The sequence below is a fragment of the Nothobranchius furzeri genome, chromosome 2, assembly GCF_043380555.1.
Source record: "Nothobranchius furzeri strain GRZ-AD chromosome 2, NfurGRZ-RIMD1, whole genome shotgun sequence".
Taxonomy (NCBI): Eukaryota; Metazoa; Chordata; class Actinopteri; order Cyprinodontiformes; family Nothobranchiidae; genus Nothobranchius; species Nothobranchius furzeri.
Genome location: NC_091742.1, coordinates 30,382,754 through 30,404,520, shown reverse-complemented (window position 1 = coordinate 30,404,520; position 21,767 = coordinate 30,382,754). Strand labels below are relative to the sequence as shown.

The 21,767-nt window shown below is 45.1% G+C and overlaps 1 protein-coding gene across 1 annotated transcript; it reads left to right on the top strand.

Annotated features, from left to right (window-relative positions):
- The first annotated feature begins 7,584 nt into the window (after positions 1 to 7,584).
- On the top strand, positions 7,585 to 11,893 carry mcm3 (minichromosome maintenance complex component 3). The gene is made up of 16 exons (XM_070548886.1): positions 7,585 to 7,765; positions 7,889 to 8,001; positions 8,233 to 8,441; positions 8,510 to 8,640; positions 8,719 to 8,957; positions 9,050 to 9,158; positions 9,288 to 9,441; positions 9,517 to 9,857; positions 10,074 to 10,248; positions 10,323 to 10,449; positions 10,519 to 10,669; positions 10,739 to 10,879; positions 10,948 to 11,060; positions 11,137 to 11,210; positions 11,374 to 11,467; positions 11,542 to 11,893. The coding sequence occupies exons 1-16, from the start codon at positions 7,691 to 7,693 to the stop codon at positions 11,738 to 11,740; spliced, it is 2,445 nt and encodes an 814-aa protein (XP_070404987.1). The 5' UTR covers positions 7,585 to 7,690; the 3' UTR covers positions 11,741 to 11,893.
- The last annotated feature ends 9,874 nt before the right edge of the window (positions 11,894 to 21,767 follow it).

Sequence of the window (21,767 nt, the reverse complement as noted above, 5' to 3'; positions counted from 1 at the left end):
TTTCTTGCGTGCTGCTTTAGTAGCCTGTTTGTCTTCTTCAGTGCGCAGTTTGAGGAGAAGTGCTGTAAAATGAGGCGGGTTGTCTTTCTTTTGTTCGAGTTGCAGGTTTGAAATCAGCGAGCTGTCCCAACAGCCTCTGCAAAACTGCTTGAGCAGCTGCTGGTCGGCGTCACTGGAGGAAATTCCATTCCTCTGAATAACTAGGTTTAACAAGGTGTATAACCTCTGAAAGTAATCGGAAGGTTTTTCACCACTGTCCTGGTTTGTGTTTAAGAAGCGAGCAAAGAGCTCGTCGCCGTCTTCGACAGCTGCGTAAGCTGAATCGAGATGTTCAAGGTACGTTTCCGGGTCGGATTTTGGACTAAGAGCTTTAACGATGCTCGCTGCTGGGGCTGACAGACTCTCCACGATTCTTCGTACAATTTGGGACTTGGTGAGTGAAGGATCATTTATGCATAACACTACACTACTACGCCAAGTATCATAGTCAGTTTCAAAAGAAGGGTGTGGAACTCGCCCTGAGAACGGTTTTAGTCTGTATTGTGAAGTAGGCGGAGGGATAACCTCACTGCTTTTAACAATGTGTTCCACAATAACTCGCTGAACCTCGGGTGTGTTTAAAAGATTTGGTGGAATGCAAGGGTTTTGTTTTCCAGTCTCTGTAGGTGGACAATTGTCCTTTGAGTTGTTCATATAGTTAACTTCTGGTGTTAAAGGCAGGGAATATGTAACTTGGTCACTATGGAGCATTGGCTCTGGTTCAGTGACTGGTTCAGATGCATGGGTATCCCTTCCTAAAGATTCCCCAATTTTTGCCAGTTCCTCCATTAGAAGGTCTTTAAATGATTGATTGCTACGCGCAGCTATGTCCCTGAGCTCTGACAGATAGGCATCAGTGGCAGATGTGCTAGTTTCTAGACTGTACGCGCTGGCTAGGTCTTGAATATGAAAGAAAACATCTGGGTTCCTAGTACAAGGTTTGTCATAGGGTAAACATTGTTTCTTTAATTCCTTAACAGTGGCTTCATGTTGAAACTCCACAATAATCTGATCACGGTTTGGTAACTTAATGCGCCTGTTAACTGGTCCGAATCCTTCCATAAACCCAAAGACTTCGTTATCAAGGTCTGTATCAGTTAACCCACTGATTAAAACAGCATTTGAAACTTTGACCTTTTCTGTTTTTACAACTTCCATTTTAAAACACTCAAAAGTACCAATAATGCCAAAATGGCAAACCACTGTGACCTCCAGGCACTCTTATGATGTCAGTCAATGGTTAGCTAAGGTAACAACTCTACAATTCTCCTGGCTGGCTCGCCAAGTTTTATGTAACCGGATTACAGGATACAATAAGATAATTAAAAGAAAAAATAAACAAATGGGCCAATAATTAGGTTCGGGGAGAATTGGAGGTTGTTTAAGAATGACTGGAGTCACGGGTATAGCATGAAACGGTTTATATACTAAATTTTAATAATAATGGGAAATATAACACATAAAGATAACACACAAAAACAGATGAAAACAATCGACAATAGTAAAATGCTTGGTATGAGATTTGATCATATGAGTCACAAGTCAGCCGGCGTCAAGTCAAATCCCCACGCTTGGGGTGAAAGTCAGAGTCCGGTGGTGCGATTTTTTCCTACCGCACCGTTGAGATTGTTCACAGAAGAGAGCAGTCTGCTCTTCAGTTACTTGAGATGTCCTGGTTCGTTCAGTGGTTAAGGCTCGCCATCTCCCTCGTCAGGAAGAAATCCAGTTCTCGTTCCAAGTGAGTGATCATAGGAGTCGGGATCAAACCCAAGAAAAAAAAAACCCAGCCTGTAAACAACAGGACTGTTAGCGAGTTGGCATCGACCCTTCTCGTCACATCACAGCATAAAGTCTTACAGACTTAAACAAATGCTTCACTCTATTGGCATAGCCAATCATGTTTGGGTTCACAGTTCAACTAACATAACATCAATTTGATTGTCTATTAAAATAATTCTCAGTAGCTCTGGAAATATAATTACATATGACAACAATTGTTCAGCTCAATAGGCTCAGTTAGATTCTATTACTCTACACTATTCAACAAGAAATACATTCATGACAACAAGGATACATTTAGTTGTGTTTCTATACAGCATTGTGACACCTTGTATATCTGTAACACAATAAATAAATAAATAAATAAATAAATAAATAAATAAATAAATAAAATGTTCTATAACAAAATTCAACAAAATATAAATTCTGGTCCTTTGGTCCACCTTTGTAAAATAATTCCTCCCTAATCAGTTAGCTTTTATTTATTTTTATTTATCTATTTTTTTTATTATTATTAAATGTTTGGTTAAGGGACGCATTGCTAATTCTATGGCGTTAGCTATAACGCCCCTGAGGACCTTGTACATCTAGGCCGTACCACCATTAACTGGCGGTTTGAGCCGTTAACTCCTGGGAATCCCATATGCCCTACCGCCGTTAACTGGCGGTTTGAGCCGTTAACTCCTATATGCCCTACCACCGTTAACTGGTAGTTTGAGATGTTAACTCCTGGGATCTAACGTCTAGCAGCCCACTGCTGTCACCTTGGTTGCTGTAATTAGCTTTTTGAATTTAATAATTTACTGAATTTAATCTCATTCACTCACCAACGCGCTCCAACGGTTCCCTCCTACAGAGGATTGGTTCACTCTGTCGTCTCCACACAAATCTATAAGAATGGAATTAATTTGATAAGCTATTTAAGTTTCCTTTTTTTTTTTAAGTTGCATCGTTAGCTTTTTCTCTTCTTTTTTCTTTACTCACCGCGTTGGTTCCAAGTTCCCAGCTCTTATTAGAAGGAGTCAAGTCCGCCTCTCCCTCTATCTATGCGGCACCCAAATCAGGGTTCTTCACGGCCTCGACCGTTGTTTTTTTTTCTCTCTCTCTCTCTCTCTAACCGCTCAGTCTTTGCTTTCTGTATCTGCGTGCTGCACAGCCGTTTGTCTCTCCTCTCGCTCAGCTGCGTCGCACGGTTTTATTTCGCGGAGGCGGGACTTATTTCTCTCAGCCAATGAAATTTCAGATTCCCACCTGGACCAATAGTATACAGCTTTCCTCTTCTGTTTCTGTTAGTGATGTTCAAGATTCTTGTTTTAACCAATGTTTAATATTAAACTCGTTATTTTAGTTATTCACCCTTCCAATAATTCATTATGAAATTATCTATTAGTTAATTAGATATCTATTAATTAGTATTGTTAATTTCCTTAATTTATATTTTATATTTTATCTAAATTGAGGATGGATCATATTAGTAAGCCAATTAGTTAATACCTCATTAAGGTTCTAGCTTCTGGGTTACACAGGTTTCAGGCAAACTTATGGTTTTCATTGCTTTCAATCTTTTTGTAATCTTGTATATTTTATTGTTGCTTTTAGTATTTGTAGCTTGTTTTAGTGTATTTTTACTCTGTGGTCAGCACTTTGGGGCAACCGCTGTTGCCATTTAAAGGTGCTACAGAAAAAAAATTTGACATGACCTAAACTGTTGTTATAACAGAAATCGCAGCATTTGTTATTCAAAAATATAACCTTTATCGGAACATCAGGATTTATTTAGTGTTTGTTTTGTTGCTGGTACCAGAATTAGCACAAGAGAGCTCCATGATAATGATTCTTTGGAAAAACTGAAGTTTCCAAGTTTATGCACGTTTCCATCTTCTGGTCACTAAATATACTGCAGCCTAAAACGGCTGGTTGTATTCCTGCTCACACAACAATGCTGGTTGAAAGTGAACGTTGTTCTAAATACCAAAGTAGTTAATGTCCAGCTTCATGTATTTGATGTTAGCTTGTGTCAAACAGAAGGTCTTGCATAGACAGTATGTTTCCCAGCTTTTGGTAACTGTGGCTAAACTCCACATTCACAAATGGATCATGATTTTGTGCTCTTTTTGTGGACCTGAAATGTTCCTACTCCTCCATGAGCAATGTAGAGAACCAAAAAGCAACAAGAACCATAAACAGGACCACATGGAAGAAGGAAGAACTATCATGACCCGACTGAAATCCAGACTCGTCAGACCGGGAACAGTTTTTCCCTTCTGGTCCATTTCTGGTGGTCCTGAGCCAGATCAAGACTCTTGGCACTCTGATCTTCAGCAAGTGCTCTCCTTGCATGGAGATCCCACCATGTAATTATCCATTAAAGGCTAAAGCATCCTAGTCCTACTGTAACTGCAGTCAGCACCCTGTCAACACAATGTTTATACAATCACTGCAGGGACAATAATGATTCCATTTTTATGTAAACTACTTCTAACAAACGTTTTTATGAATGTAAATGGTAAATGGCCTGTATTTGATATAACTCCTTCTAGAGTTCTTGAAACCCCCCAAGGCGCTTTACAACACAATCAGTCATTCACCCATTCACACACACTGGTGGGGATGAGCTACAATGTAGCCACAGCTGCCCTGGGGCGCACTGACAGAGACGAGGCTGCCGAGCACTGGCGCCACCGGTCCCTCCGACCACCACCAGCAGGCAATGTGGGTTAAGTGTCTTGCCCAAGGACACAACAACAGCGACAGACTGAGCGGGACTCGAACCTGCAACCTTCTGATTACGGGGCGAGCGCTTAACTCCTGTGCCACCGTCGCCCCTAATGTAGGTTGTGTGGTGTTGTAAGGCCATTTGTAATTTACAAGAGGAAATATATGGAGTAACGGGTTGTATGGGTTTTTGAACATGGGATCTTAGGAAAATAAATGTGGATAATTTAAAACATCTAGAGATAACCAGGTTAATGTGAAATTAGTCTTTAAACAAAGAGGTTAGGTTTGGAATTAACTAAATTGGACAGACAGAAACACGAGCTGTTTTTGGCCCCATCTTGTATACAAAGGGTGAAATTGTGTTTTGTTTCCGTTTCCGGCTTGTTTTTGCGCCAGTTTTATGAAGGGTGGGTCGAATCCACGGGTAGGATGCTTACGAGTACGGGTCCTCGCCGGTCTAGGGTCCTTGCTAGACCGCTAAGACCGAAATCCAGCGGCTCTGAATTCAGACCAAGCCCCCACAATGCGGGTCAAAAATCTAAGCAAATGTGGAAATGAAAGAAATTGCAGTTCCACCCTCATCCACTAGGGGCTGGTGTCAGAAGTGAGCAAATCCTCATTGACTCCCATGTTAAAAATACCAATTTGACAGCATAAATAAACATGTTTACAGCCTGGTACCAAAACATGTTTTTGGTTTAAATGATCTAGTTTACACTCATGACAACTCTGAGTGGGGTGAATGTTTTTCTCACTCTTCTGTTTAAGTGTATTAAAAGCCTAAAATTCTGTATAATTAATGAGCATCAGACCCACGTGACCACAGAGCTAGCTCCGTGGAAAGGCCTCGGTAGAGCCTCGGTCTGGCCTGGAAACTGTTCCAGGATTTTGAGTCTCTGTGTGTGTGTGTATTCTTGTTTGGATATTATTTGTGCAATTGTTGGACAAAATGACTTGCTGTGGCATTAATTGCACTAATAGAGCGTCCAAGGAGTCTCCACTTCATTTTTTTCAGTAAGTAAAATTATATTTATATATTTTAGGTCACTGCCGAGCTGAGCTTAGATTTTAACATGTACTGTTTAACCATGAAATTTAAATGTAATAGGGTAAAACCCAGTGCATTTAACATAATGCTGCACTTTAGAAAATGGGTTGAAATCATCGGCATAAATATACTGGACATCTCCTTTCCATAGGCTCCAATATCACGTTTTTGTACTAAAATGGGAGGTGGCCACCACCACCATTTTGACCGTGTCACAGGTTCCGTCAAGCCCAGACAATTCCATAAAAGGGAAGAGAGGTGGAGCTGAGGGTGGGGCTGTAAGGCTGGGATCAACTGACGACACCCGGTCGTCCATACTGGTTTTGATCTGTAAATAAGTTAAACCTATTATAAATAATCTTGTCTCCTTACCATCTTTTCATTTTCTGTTCATGTAACATGTTCAAAAACATCTGTATTAATAAAACTGGTGATAAAACCAATGACCAGAAAGTTATCAGTATTTGAACACATTTACTAAAACAAATACAAACAGCTAAATAACATTAACATGATGACAGTAGAAGGCCTGTCTCCCAGGAGGACCAACAGGTAAGTGTTGCGTCCACGACATGAGATGGTAAAATGTGAAGAATGGGGATCACATAAGAACTGGACAGTGGATATTAAAAGGGTTTTAATGGTATACAAAGGTTCTAAAACACAAGCAAACATACGACGGGCATTATAAAAATAATGCAACACACTCAAACTTTCAAAAAGGTTAATATTAAACGACAAATTATCAACTATAAAAAACACCTGGTTAAAAATTTGTTAAAAGCTTCACCGCAAGAAGGTGTTCTAAAAGCACCGCGAAGTTGATATAAAACAATTTACTGACTTAAACACCTGGTTAAAACTTAAGTTTTACCAAACAAAGGTATTTAAAAACCATGTCAATAAAATTGCAACAAACAAAGTTAACCTTAAAAACCAACGAACACAAGATCCCACAGGATCACTCAAGAGTTTCAACTATAAAAGTTAAACTCATACAGAACGAATGGAGAACAGCAGAGCTCCTGCACTGCTGCCTCCCAGACTCTGAAGGCACAGCTCTTTTATCCAGGTGTGGCTCATCAGGAGGACTCAGCTCAGCTGTGCTCCTCAGCAGCCTGGAAGGGAGGAGGAGGGGGGGGCGGTGTCCGGCCATCACCAGAGCTGGGTGATCCTGGCTGCTTTCTCCCTCTGGCCAGGCTGGCAGCTGCACCAGGTAAAGCCTCTCCTGACCCTGGACACCTGCAGTCCTACAGAGAAAATCAGACCACAGGTGACAAAAAGGCAATAAACACACTTTTACATTTATCCACATGAGAAGATAAAACTTTTATTCTGCACACAAACTTTTTACTTCATTAAAACGTGTCAGCTGTGTAAATCCCTGAATGTAAAACTACTTTTCACAGAAGAACGTGTGTGTGTGTGTGTGTGTGTGTGTGTGTGTGTGTGTGTGTGTGTGTGTGTGTGTGTGTGTGTGTGTGTGTGTGTGTGTGTGTGTGTGAACAGCTTCCTATTCACCTCTGAGCTTCATAAAAACGCTTCTTTGCGCCGTTGTCCTTAAAACAAATGACAATTCAACACACACACACACACACACACACACACACACACACACACACACACACACACACACACACACACACACACACACACACACACACACACACACAGGAATAACTGGGACCTGCGAAACAAAGTCGTTCTGGCTGATTTCTGCCTAAAATGTAATTTAAAGAACAAACATACAAACGACAAATGTCTATAAACAGAACCGCTTTAAGTTTTTTAGGTTTCTACGGCTGGTTTTTAACAAACTCACGTTTAAAACTTCGTAGCTCTCCCCACTTCCGCTTCCTGTTGAAAATCCACGGCCGGCGCGCAAAGCATGCTGGGGGAGGGGGTTAAGTGTCACGTGATTATTGCGTGAGTTTACCCGCCGAGTATGCAAAAGACCACGTGACGGGTTGACCAATCGTAGGGCACGCTGTACTGTGACGCAGACCGCAGTGGCGCGAAAAGTCTTCAGTCGTGAGGTGTGACGGTGGCGGCAGCGTTTTGTTTCCCGTTTTCAGTTTCATCACCGAGAAAAGTTGATCAGAAATAATGGCGACCGACATGGTGGACGACCGGGAGATGAGGGAGGCGCAGAGGGACTATGTGGACTTCCTGGACGACGACGTAAGTCACCTTTTGTCCTTTGATGTGTTCCTGTAAGGAGAGAACAACAAAGGCCGCCGTCGTGGTCAGACTTGTGTCAGGAATGCGTTTTTAACAGCCTCCGTGTTGTTGTCCGACCTGCAGCAGGACCAGGGCATCTACCAGAGCAAAGTCCGCGACATGATCGGAGACAACAAAGCCCGGCTCATCGTCAACATCAACGACCTGAGGAGGCGCAACGAGACCCGGGCCGCAAAGTTAGTCACACTCGCTGTCCCCTTTGGGTCTGGAGCTCCTGAGGTTCCCCTCCATCATCCATGAGTGTAAAGATGTCTCCAGCAGACACAGCTAACTGCTCCTTCTGTTTAGCGAGATCTAACTTTTAGAGGATAAATGCTCCAAAAAGGCAGTACTGAACAGAAATGGTGGATAAGAGGCGGTTCCTCAGATCACGTGTCCCGCCATCACAGCTGGTTTTTGCCTCCCAGGTTGCTGAACAGTGCGTTTGAGGAGCTGCTGGCCTTCCAGCGGGCTCTGAAGGACGTGGTGGCCACGGTGGACGCCACCTACGCCAAGCAGCACGAGGAGTTCTTTATCGGGCTGGAGGGCAGCTTCGGCACCAAGCACGTGTCCCCCCGGACGCTGACCTCGCGACTGCTGGGCAGCGTGGTGTGTGTGGAGGGCATCGTCACCAAGTGTGAGTTTAGGATTTGTAGCTGCCTGCTGGCTCTGGGTTTCATCTAACCTTCCGGTCTTTTCCTGTAGGTTCTCTTGTGCGTCCCAAAGTGGTGCGCAGTGTCCACTACTGTCCAGCCACCAAGAAAACCATGGAGAGGGTGTACAGCGACCTGACCTCTCTGGATGCCTTCCCTTCCAGTGCCATTTACCCAACCAAGGTGGGTGTTTGCTAGCTCAGATGGTAAAGGTTGTGTGTGACTGAAGATGGCTAACCGTCATCGGTTCCGCTGCTTTAGGATGAGGAGAACAACCCCCTGGAGACGGAGTTTGGTCTGTCCATCTACAAGGACCACCAGACCATCACGGTGCAGGAGATGCCGGAGAAGGCTCCAGCCGGTCAGCTGCCCCGCTCTGTGGACATCGTTCTGGACAACGACTTGGTGGATTCCGTCAAACCAGGAGACCGAGTCCAGGTCGTGGGGACATACCGTTGCCTGCCTGGGAAGAAGGGAGGGTTCACCTCCGGCACGTTCAGGTTTGATGTGATGTCCTTCAGACATCTGTTGGTGGTTTAGATCCAGAGCTAAAGGAGAAAAGGTAAAACTCCAAACTCCCCTGTTTCTGCAGGACCATCATGATCGCCTGTCAGGTCAAACAAATGAGCAAGGAGGTCTCCCCGTCCTTCTCTGCCGACGACGTGGCCAAGATCAGGAACTTCTGCCGGACTCGCTCCATTGTGAGTGTGTGTGAGTGTGTGTGTGTGTGTGTGTGTGTGTGTGTGTGTGTGTGTGTGTGAGTGTGTGTGAGTGTGTGTGTGTGTGTGTGTGAGTGTGTGTGTGTGTTTTAATGGTGACTGTTTCTGTAGAACGTGTTTGACCGGCTGGCCCATTCGCTGGCACCCAGCATCCACGGACACGACTACATCAAGAAGGCCATCCTGTGCATGCTGCTGGGCGGGGTGGAGAAGGTTCTGGAGAATGGTACCCGCATCAGAGGAGACATCAACATCCTGCTCATCGGTAAACGGAGACCTGTAGAGCGGTTCGTGTCCACTCTGGGATTTTGTCTCACATCCGGTGTGTGTGGTTTTCCAGGTGACCCGTCGGTGGCGAAATCCCAGCTGCTGCGTTACGTTCTTCAGACCGCGCCCAGAGCCATCCCCACCACCGGGCGGGGCTCCTCCGGCGTGGGTCTCACTGCTGCAGTCACCACTGACCAGGAGACCGGTGAGCGCCGGCTGGAGGCGGGCGCCATGGTGCTGGCGGACCGCGGCGTTGTGTGCATTGACGAGTTCGATAAGATGTCCGACATGGACCGCACCGCCATCCACGAGGTGATGGAGCAGGGTCGGGTCACCATCGCCAAGGCTGGAATCCACGCCCGGCTCAACGCCCGCTGCTCCGTTCTGGCTGCTGCCAACCCGGTCTACGGCAGGGTGAGTTGGAGTGAGCGTGGCGCAGACGTTTACAAAACCCTTCAGCTGTTAGAGGTCGTCAGCTCGTGATGAGGTGGGCGCAGGAGTGAGGCATAATAATGCTTTTAACTTGGTGAAGTCGCTGCAGGCGTCCTCCAGGGACGGCTTTGATCTTGGGCGGTTCGACTGGCGTGTCGGTGGGAACGTGTGTGTTCATGAAGGTCTCTGTTCCTGCAGTATGATCAGTATAAAACCCCCATGGAGAACATCGGCCTGCAGGACTCCCTGCTGTCCCGCTTCGACCTCCTCTTCATCGTACTGGATCAGATGGACCCCGAGCAGGACCGGGAAATCTCGGACCATGTCCTGAGGATGCACCGCTACCGAGACCCCCGTGAGCAGGAGGGAGCAGGTACAGTGGCGTCCGTGTTTGATCGTGTTCTGCAGCGTGAGGAGCGTCTCACCGAGTCCGTTTATTTCCTGCAGCCATGGCTCTGGGTGGGACCGTAGATGTTCTGGCCACAGACGACCCAGATGGCCTGGGAGAAGAGCAGGAGGAGCTGCAGGTTTATGAGAAACACAACAACCTGCTGCATGGAAGCAAGAAGAAGAAGTGAGGAAGTCAGACGTGTTTTCTAAACTCTACTGGTGCTTTTGCACGACTAACAGGAGTTTGTTTCAGGGATAAGATTGTGAGTAAGGAGTTCATGAGGAAGTACATCCACATCGCCAAGGCTATAACGCCCACGCTGACGGAGGAGGCAGCCAATCACATAGCGGAGGAGTACTCCAGACTGAGGAGCCAGGAGCAGCTTGGTTCTGACGTTGCCAGGGTGAGCAGGAGAACCACAGGAACACGGAGTGGACCCACACTGCTCTGACCTTGTTCCCTCTTCGTGCAGACCTCTCCAGTGACGGCCCGTACCTTGGAGACCCTGATCCGTCTGTCCACGGCACACGCGAAGGCCCGCATGAGCAAAGCTGTGGAGCTGGTGGACACAGAGGTTGCTGTGGAGCTGGTCCAGTTTGCCTACTTTAAGAAGGTTTGTTGGTTTGTGTCCTGACCTCTGGACGTAGCTCGGACGAGCCTAAAGTCGCCGTTCCTGTTCAGGTTCTAGAGAAGGAGAAGAAGCGCTCCAGGCAGGACCGTGACTCCAGTTCAGAGGAGGAGAAGGAGGATGATGAGGTGGTCACCACACAGCAGTCACGAAGTACCAGAAAGAGGTAAACTCGCTCACGTTGCACATTTATGCTCTAAAACAGAAGCTTGGAGAGTGACTGGCATGTTTGTGTCCTGCAGGGGGCGCCGTGGCTCTAACAGCAGCGAGCCCTACAGCCCGTATGACTTCAGTGAAGAACAAACTGTTCCTGAGAGTAAGCATCAGCCTCCTCTCCTCACATCTCCACAGCGCTTCGGAACGAATAACCAGAGCCTGATTTCTGTAGAGGGTTAGGGTTCATGACCCTCACCTGCTAAAGGCTAACGTAGCTCTGAGGTGAGGCGGCTCTCATCAGCACCCATCTGTGTGTGTTGCAGTTCGGGCTGGCGCCCCGAAACCAGACCAGCAGCCGCTGGACGAGCCTATGGACGCCACATCACAGGCCGAAGCAGCGGACCTGTCTGCTGAGAGGTGAGTGGGACTTCCATCTCCACCTGCTAGGGCTGACAGCCTTAATGACCACTCTGGTCTCCTCCACCCTCCAGGCTGAAGGAGTTCAAATCGTCCCTGTTCACCGTGTTCCAGTCCAGCCACGCTCAGTCGGTGAAGATGTCCAAGCTGATGGACGACGTCAACAAGGACCGTGAGAGTCGGTTCACGAAGCCGGAGGTCCGCGCCGCCTTGGCTCGCATGCAGGATGACAACCAGGTCATGGTGGCCGATGACATGATCTTTCTGATCTGAGGGACAGGAGGATCTCGGGACTGTTTATAGCCATCGGCTGTTTCTGTCCTCTCAGAGCTCAAGTGGCGGTCATCCTGGATGACCTTTGACCTTGTATATAGTGTTTGCTGTTCTAAGTGCTGCAGTTTGTGAAATAAACATCTGAGAATACCATGAGGGCTGATGTCATCACACAGTAACAGGTTAGGCTAAATGGTAGATCTCGCCTGAAGCCAAGGGCAGGTTCTGGTCACCACCTGGCCCTGGTTCCACCCTCAGGAGCAGCAGGTGTTTGATGGTGCAGAACCCAGGAGGCCTGTCTAAGTGATGAATGTTCCCGGTTCTGAGTGTGTGCTAGTCGCCGAGTACATCTGGAGAGAAACTGCTGTGTGCATTTTCCACTCGAACATAAAAGCAACGTTGGCTCTAAAAACTAGTGATGTCGCTTATCGAGGCGTGTGTTGTTTACGTAAACGGTGACGTTCGAGGCCTCATTGGCAGTCCGTACCATGTGACCGATGAAGAAGCTGGCTTGCCGGATTCGAAGTGGGAGGGGCAGCCGAACCCCGCTGATCCCCGTCCCGTGGTGCTGTGGGAACCCTCAGTAGGGTGCCCCGAGCAGCCACGTCAGCTCTTCAGGGTTCAGCCATTTAGTCATAAATGAACAAAAACTTCCCAAAACTATCGAAAGCCCTCTTAAAGAACATTTGATGTTCTTTAGATGGAAGTTAATACAAAACCTTTCAAGAAGATGTTCTGTTTATTTTCCCAAACAAAAATGTTCATGAAACGAATAAAGCTGAAGACATTTTAAATAAAAAACAAGCTAAATGTGATAAAAAGCTTCATTCCAAATAGTTCAAACTGAAGTAAAACTATAAAAACAGAAAATAATATTTCTTCCTGCTTTCCTAATTCATTTAATCATTTTTATGGGTTTTTTTGCTCTTGAAAGTAAAGTTTAGCTTTAATACCAGCAGATAAAACGATGCTTTGCTGCATTTTTTGTGGACAATATAAAAATAAGGTTGTAGGTTTATCCTTTAAATCCGCAACTGATCTGCAGGTCTGACCCTGATGGCTGTGACACACACACACGACAGATTTAAAAAGTGTTTTATTGCTAGAGAAAATCGTCTGAAACTGTTGAGGGAAAAGGTTTAAAACTAAATCACAGGAGATGTCCAGAAGCCTGTGTTCATAAACAGCATTTTATGGGTCATAGGACTTTACTGATGCTAGATAATCTCACTGAGGATGTTTTTCTGAAACCAGGTGTGTGTGACCCTGTATGTACAGTCTATGGTGTAACCCTAACCTCCATCACCGCTCCAGCTGCTGAGACCAGAAACGGGGATCCGTGCTGCAACCGGAGCAAGTCTGTGTTTCCAGTAGAGCACGTCTGCTGAAAGATTTGTGCAACAATCAGATTTTTATTTTACTTCCACAAAATGTATTTGAGATTAAATATTACAGAAAACGGGGACGGCTTGCCATCTAATTTAAAAGCCGTTCCACATTCATTACAGTTACAAGATGGCTGCTTCCAGGTGAGTGACTTTGGCGTGCTGGAGACCCCTGGCCCTGCTGTAGTGTAAAACACTGGAGTCCTCTGACTCTGGATGGTGTCATTTATTATAATACACACACACACACACACACACACACACTGCTCAAAAAAACAAAGGGTTCAGGCACATGTGTCCGGGGTGCATCTCTGCCTCTTAGCTGGCTCTCCTTTGGGACCCACGTTCCTCCCTTTAAATGAAACCCTGTCCACCTTCGCCTCCTGCCTGCATCTGTTCATTGATTGGTTGTCCGGGCCACACTCTGCCACAGGTGTAGGTGATTGACACAGAACAGAAAGCAATGTTGCACCAAACAAACTAAAAGCACACCATCAATAAAAGCTTGCTCAATAGAATAAAAACAAGTAAATCATGCAAACAAATAAGAACAACATTACCACCACTTGGTATTGCCACATCAACCGCAACAGCTGTCGTCTGTTGTTTGTCCACCTTCACAATGCCCAGTTGGTTTGTTAGTCTGGATCTGGAAGTCCCACAGGAGCTTGGCTCTCTTGTTCTCAACCACCTTAGGGGGTGTTACCCACTTTGACCTTGGGGCTTCCTACTCTGCACAGATGTTCATGTACACGATGCCAGCCACTCGGTCGTGGCGTTCCATGTAAGCTTTCCCTGCCAGCATCTTCCACCCTGCAGTTATGTGGTGGATTGTCTCAGGGGCCTCTTAGCATATCCTACACCTTGGGTCTTGTCTGGTGTGGTAGATCTTGCATGTGTGTGTGTGTGTGCGCATGGATGGATAACTGACTGACATGTGGTTGTGATAAACTGGGTCTTTTGTAGTCAGAAGAATGCATCTGTGATTTATGAGGAACATTCCTCAGATTTAAAGGCTTCTTGTGTCGAACCCACAGCTTCATGTGATGACAGGAGTGTGAAAATGAAATGTGACTGGAATGAAAGTTAGGAAAATACAATAAAGCATCATCAAAGTTCCAGAGATGACCAGTTCTGAATATTCACACACCATCATGCTTCAAAGGAATAATAACACTTTGGCAGTAAAACCCAGTAGCGGTTTTAGGCACGGGCAGACAGGGCAGTTGCCCGGGGCGGCATTTTTTCATGACACAAAAGGGGCGCACAAGCGCTGAGTAAAAAAAAAAAAAAAAGGAAATCTGCGCCGCACCGAGGTTTTCTATTATCTGTCATATGACAGTGTCTGGATTGGAAACAGCAAGTTGGCGCCCCCTGCAGCTGCAGGCGCTCCTGCTGACTGAGAACGTTCACGTGCTCCGTGTGTCTATGAAGAACAGGAAGGGGAGGGGTGCGGCGGGGGAATTCACCTCTGCGTCTTTCCCAAATGAAATGAGCGTGCAGGGGCTGAATCAACTGTATTAACATGGCTAAAGTCAATCACATCTTAACGTTCTTCCATATTTCATTCATAATATCATAAACACAGGCCTATCATTCTTTCAGGTTTCTCTGAATTGTGTGAAATGGCCGAATAAAAAAAGGAAAAACAAAACGATTTTGTAGTCACCCCCCCATCAAGGTCAAATTGTTCAGTCCTGACTAAAGGAAACTTACGGAGTCAGGAGCCAAACAGAAAAGATGATCATAAAAAGGCTAAAACCACCAGGTGCCCCATTCAGGGGGAAAAAAAGAAAAAAGAGGAGAAAGATAAAGGTATGTAGCTCTCATGATGCATGTTTTCAATTTTTTGAACCAGTTAACTGGGATTTTAACGGTTAAATGCGGTCAGCTAACTGCTAACAGAGCTAATAGGGCTGAAATATTGAAACGAATATTCAAATGGTTCGAAAAAAGTCCTCGAATCGTTTTTTATTGATTCAAACTAGGATTTGTTAAATGCTCACTGCAGCCTGTGGCCTGCCTGAACAACAACAAACACATGTTGATCATGTTCACATAATAATAAATAAAACAACTGTACAAGCAGAAGAAAACTCCCCAGTCACCACTAACTATCCTGTTTATTTATTGCAGATGGCTGCACTGATAATTTTTTACATGATTTGTTCTGTAAAAGTTGGCATTTTTGTTAGTCTACAGTTTTTTATGTCAGTTTAAATTACAATTTCAGAGGCCATTCTAAAATATTATGGATCATGATAAAGATCTATTGGAGATCTACCCCAACTTTTGGACTGCTCTGCCAGTCACTGTGGCTCAAGCTGAGAGGAGCTTTTCAAAACTTGATCAAGTCATACCTGAGGTCACCTATGTTTCAGGGGCGGCTCACTAACCTGGCTCTGATTAGTATCAATCACTCAGTTGGGGAGCAGATTTCATGTGATGACATTATTGATGACGTTGCATCAAGGTTAGGTTTTAATTTTAGTTAGTTTTTTTCTGTTCTTAGTGCAATGCTGTAGTGATTATCTTTAGTTTGTTATGTGTGAAATATTTTTGCTATTTAGAATATTTATTATTTATTATGTTCATATATTCTTAATATTTAGTTAGTTTAGTTGTTTTTGTATATTTGATTCTATATATTTTGATACAGTAAATAATGTATAGTGCTTTACATTCTGACAACTTCATAGTAATTAATGTAAATATGTGCAGCTTAGAAAAATGAATGTTCAATAGTCGTTCTAATAAAACATGCCTGTTTGTAGAAAACATGCGTGTGTTCATGCAGGTGGGGTGGTGTGGTGGTGGTGGTGGGGGTATGGTTGGGGGTGGGGGGCGCTCAAAGGGGGCCTCGCCCGGGGAGTAATTCGATGTAGAACCGCCACTGGTAAAACCTGTAAACTTCCCTGAATGCTGCGTCTTCCTACCTCAACAAATCTGTTTACAGGAAGCGTTGAAAGGGTTAGGGTTAGGGTTAGGGTGCAAGGGCTGGTGAATCCTGATCTGACCGTGGGATCAGGATCTCTCAGAGCTCAAACACCTGCACACTGGTTGTGAAATCACAGCTTTGTTTCTTCTATCCTTTTGCCGTAGCGTCTATGTGGCGAGTATGACTGTCTGTGACGTCTGTAGGTGACTGAGATGCCTGAAGATTGATGCAAACATGCACAGTAGGAGTAAAAGAGGACCTTCACTATCAAGTTGAAGATATGAAAACAAAAGAGCAAAGTAGAGGCACTGAGCTCAGCTGCAGCCATGAGCTGCTGGCTTTAGTGATCAGATTTAGTTTCACATTTATCACAGCATGCTAATGCTAACATGATTAAAACAATCTATTACTTATTACTGATGACTCATGAGTCGGTGGGGCTTCTGACCTTTTTACCTTAGGCTCCCTCTTTGGCAGCTTGAAAACCCCTTTTATGGATTAGCTTTTAATTTCTGACTTGTGGGGTAGTTTCAGTTTTATTGTGTAAACTGTGCTTGTAGTGTTTTAATCTCTTATTGTGTTTCAAATTGTGATCTTAGCTGTGTTTTTATTTTAATCCCTATTTTAGTGTTTTAGTTGCTGTGTTTGCCTGTGAAGCACTTTGGTCAGCTCTCATGCAGTGTATAAAATAGTACTATACAAATACAATGGTATGGTTTTACTGTTGTTAAACAATCAGAAGAGTAGTGATAATTTAACCTAAAAGATTAAACTAATGTATGAGACAGAGTTATTCCATGCAAATCCGGATATTTCTGACATTTTTTATTATAACTGTGATGATCATGGCTTACAGCAGTTGACATTTAAGATCTTAGACAATTAGAATAGAGTGAAATGTTTCGATGATCTGTCACACTCTAATCAGCTAATGAATCCTGAACACCTGCCAAGGGTTCAGGAGCCTTTAGATGGTCTCTCAGTCTGAGCTGAGTTACTGACATAAAAGCAGCAGGTTCTTGTTTTTACAGTTTCACATGTATTAAAATACCCTGTAAAACAAGAGGTTGGAGGAATCTGTCCATCCATCGGTTTTGTACGTGTTCACATTACTGGTTGGTTCTTGTTAACCCCCCCCCCCCCCCCAGTTATGGAATAGCAAAAAAGAGGATGATGTGGTCTCCACAAACCAAATTTTCCCACAGCCTGAAACAAACAGAGGCATGAAACTCTGGTTTCTACCAGCCCGTCTCAGCATGAGTCATCCAACCACCGAGGTGAACTTCAGCTGTTTGGCCGAGTAGCGCTAGTCTGATGGAGGAGATACCATCTTCTGTTTAGCTTACATTATCTGACTGTTGTTCTGATGTCAGAAGCCAAAACAACCACATTTGAACCTGCCTAGGCCACTCAAGAAGCCCCATGAAGCTTCTGTGCACCAGTAAAGTCCTGGTTTCTGATAAAACCACCATCCACAACAGCTACAGCAACAAAACGCCTCTGCTTTGGTTTGTCATGCTGCAAAACCTCAGTACCTGCAAACCATACCAAAACAACATCTAATCAACCAAAATGATGAGGTAAAAGATAGCAGATTGTACCATTTATTCATTTTTTAATAAATCACATCTCAGCCAGTTTTTTCAGTACGAGACATTCAAAAGAAACAAACTCAATATTCTGTTAATCCGACTCATTGCTGGGGTAATGCTTCACTACCCAAAAGACAAACTAGTACATGTATTTTAGAATCTTTGGAAATGTTTCCTTTAATGTTAAACCGGGAGGCGCACTTGGATGGAATTGTTGGAAAGGATTTACAAAGCAGATCCGATGTGAAGAATGGTGGTTTTACCCAAGCGCCTCATCCATACATATGAAGAAACACTCTCGGCCTGTTCGAGTTGAGCCGCGCCTCGCCTGGAAAACAGACCAGAGCAGACGGAAGCAGCAGGGGGAGGGGCTGAAAGCCGGCGTTTAAGTCCGACACATTTCCCTACATGTGTAGCTCGCGGGTGACGATGGATGAAGATATCCCATTAGAGTTCATACTTGTTTAATTATTTATGTTAATTCTGGTGCCTGTTAGCAGCTGAAACACATCCTCACATGCTTGTGGATATCATATATGAAGACCTGACTAATAAGTAAAGGTTATCAGCTGTAGCTTCAGCGTGCTCATAGGAAACGTGACAACAGAACACAAATCACATTTCTCTCTATGGCCTATATAGTTGTCGTCATCAACGTAACATGATTTACAGAAAACATGTGACCAACTAACATTTCATGTTCTACCACCGGATGTTTGGATCAGAATATGAACCAATCAGATCTTAGATCAGGTGAGAGCCAGGCGTTTCCCGTCATCATCTAGGTTTTGCAGCTGGTGGAGAGCAACTGCAGCGCCTTGTTCCAAAATCTGCGGCTGCCTTCATCTCACGAGGTTATCGTTGCCTACGTATGCATGACGTCAGAGCAAGTCGGACACAAATCTGACCGGCATGCACTGCTCGCCGATCACCGGTGATCTAATCTGCACAGAACTGGCTCATCTCGAACACGGCCTCTCTAACCTGTGGGAGCGAGCACTTTGAACAAACTCAGTTTGAGAAAATACAGATTACTTGGGACTGGACTGATAAGCTAACGGCTAGTCACACTGAGACCCAGAGACAAAGTGGGCTATTGTAATTTAAATTAAGTCTCAGCAGTTTACTCATATTTTAATACATGAGCAGTGGTCTCTAGTAGGAATGAATGCCTTGCAAGTTGTACCCTGGGGAAAAAAAGCTCCGGTGCACTCGTTTCAGCCAGAGGAAAAGTAGCTTCAGAGAGCAGAGTTTGGATTCCTATTTCCTTATATATGGACATCTCTCGTCTGATTGGCTGACAGCAATGAGGCTCCACCACTGACTCTGCAACGTTGATGTTTTATCCCCACAAATAACACAAGCCTGAAGGAGTTCTGCTGTGTGGTGGAGCTGCTAGTACTAACAGTTAGCTTCTGCTAGCTGAGACACTCTTGGACCCTAAACCAACAACAGCCTTCCCTATTGTGAGTCAAGATGGGTGAGTCCATGAATGCTGAGTGACAGTGTGAGTAGATCTGTCAGGCGTTTCTAATCCTACAGCAGCAGTGTTCACTTCCAGTTTACAGTTTAACCGACAGTTTCAATCAGTAAGTACGTCGGAACCGGTGACACGCGACCCACATGCATCTTGTCTGGAGGGCTCCTGTGTTTTCTTAAGCTTGAATTTAATATAAATCAACATAAATAAACAGAAATTAAAATAACTGAACATAAATTCAAGTCACCCTGGTTCATAAAACAGAACTTCTACAGGCTGACACAGCAAAACTAAATTATAATTTCTCTTTGACTGCTCTGAGCGCTCATCACCTCCGAGTCCCCCCTCTGCAGCCTGCATTAATGCTGATGCTCAGTTTGTTTTTTCTCTAGAATCCAAAAACCACTGATCCAAAGCTCTTGGTGGAAGTAAAGCATTTCCACAAGTCAGTCATTAGCAGACAGTAGAAGCAAGTGTTGGTCTGATGGTTGTGGGAAACTTATTTTAGCTGAGCTGCATGTACTGATCCACCTGCTCATCAAAACTCGTCTCTTTAGTCCAGAACGGTTCTGCTCCAGTTTGTCGAGTCTTCACTCATATGACACTTAGATGTTATCTCATCGTTTGACTTTGGAGTTGGTGAAGCTGATTTATTACCAGAACCCCAGTCAGCATTTGCTTGACCTACATTGTTCGACTGTGTGTAGGTGTAGCAACAAGCGTCATACTGTAAATGAGTCATGGCCATAAAAAAAGGTTTCTAAACCCATTTAATGTAGGTTTGCACACACACACACACACACACACACACACACACACACACACACACACACACACACACACACACACACACGCACACACACACACACACACACACACACACACACACACACACACGCACGCACGCACGCACGCACGCACGCACACACACACACACACACACACACACACGCACACGCACGCACACACACACACACACACACACACACACGCACGCACACGCGCACACACACACACACGCGCACGCACGCACACGCACGCACGCACACGCACGCACGCACGCACACGCGCGCACACACACACACGCGCACGCACACACACGCACGTGCATGCACACACACACGCATGCATGCATGCACGCACGCACACACACACACGCACACACACACACGCGCACACACACACACACGCACGCACACACACACACACACACACGCACGCACGCACACACACACACACAAAGGCCCTTCACATAATGATGACAACAAATTTATTTAATGTTTTCTAAATAGATGAATGATTTGAACTGCATCTGAAGTGAACAATCCTGTAAAAACCGTATCCAATCATTGTGCATGTCCCCTCTGACCCCCTGCACATACCTCTCTGTGTGCACGATTCATGTGTTCACGACAAGGAAGCAAGGCCAGAGCCAGTGCAATGGACGACATGTTCTGTTCTCTTTGTAAACTTCATCTATGGAATTGTGTTTCGTGTTCTGGATCTGTTGATGGGAAACGTTTGAACACAGCTCACTCTCAACTCGGCTGGCTGCTAAACAGCGTGCATGTGTGAAAGCTAAGAGAGTGGGAGGAGGTTTGGGTCAGGTTCTGGAAAGATTGACTTGTCAGTGGTGGGGTTCCCCCAGAGTGTAGGTGGTGCTGAGCTGCTGTGATTTTGAATAAACCAAGAATACTAAAAACTGCCTTGGTGGGCAACATAAAAACACCACGCTATACTAGCTAGCATGCTAAAGTCTTGTACCGAAGTCACAGGAACAACTGTGCACGTTCCTGTGGTCTGGGGATGCTGCTGCTGGGGGTGGGGGTGGGGGTGGGGGGGGGGGGTGGGGGGTGGTAAGGTAGCTAGCTCTAGTTTAATCGGGATGACCAACCCTTCCTTAAGATTCAACGGAAGTGACCATAAAGCCATCGTTCCTCAGGAGATGATCTCAGTGGTGGGTGTGCATTTCTTCAGTGAGGTTTAGTTTTGCTTCAAATAACTGACCAAAATATTATAGGATTATAGTAAAAATGAACAAAACTGAAGTCAAACCATGCTTCTCTGGCTAAATATTAGAAAAGGTTTACAAATGTTTTTAATCATAAGCGTCCGCCTGCATGAGATTTCTGGAGAATGTCACCATCAATCATTCTGACTCTTGGATCAATCGTTTTAGCTTCAGTTGCACTTTTCACCTTGAAAATGTTTCCCTGCTTTAGCGAAACTGTCTTTCTGTGAAAGGAAATGAGCAGTCACAGAGGTCCGGGGGGTGAAAAGCCATTTTCACACTTTTTAACAAGCGCCACGTCTGACTCTTCACGCAGGGGAACTTTGCTGTACACACTCTGCAAACTCAGGTGGGTTAGGGTTAGTTTGAGATGGAGACAATCAAAATTCAGTAAAGAACTAAAGTAGACATTCGCAATACACACCAGCAGAGTGTGTGTGTGTGTGTGTGTGTGTGTGTGTGTGTGTGTGTGTGTGTGTGTGTGTGTGTGTGTGTGTGTGTGTGTGTGTGTGTGTGTGTGTGTGTGTGTGTGTGTGTGTGTGTGTGTGTGTGTGTGTGTGTGTGTGTGTGTGTGTGTGTGTGTGTGTGTGTGTGTGTGTGTGTGTGTGTGTGTGTGTGTGT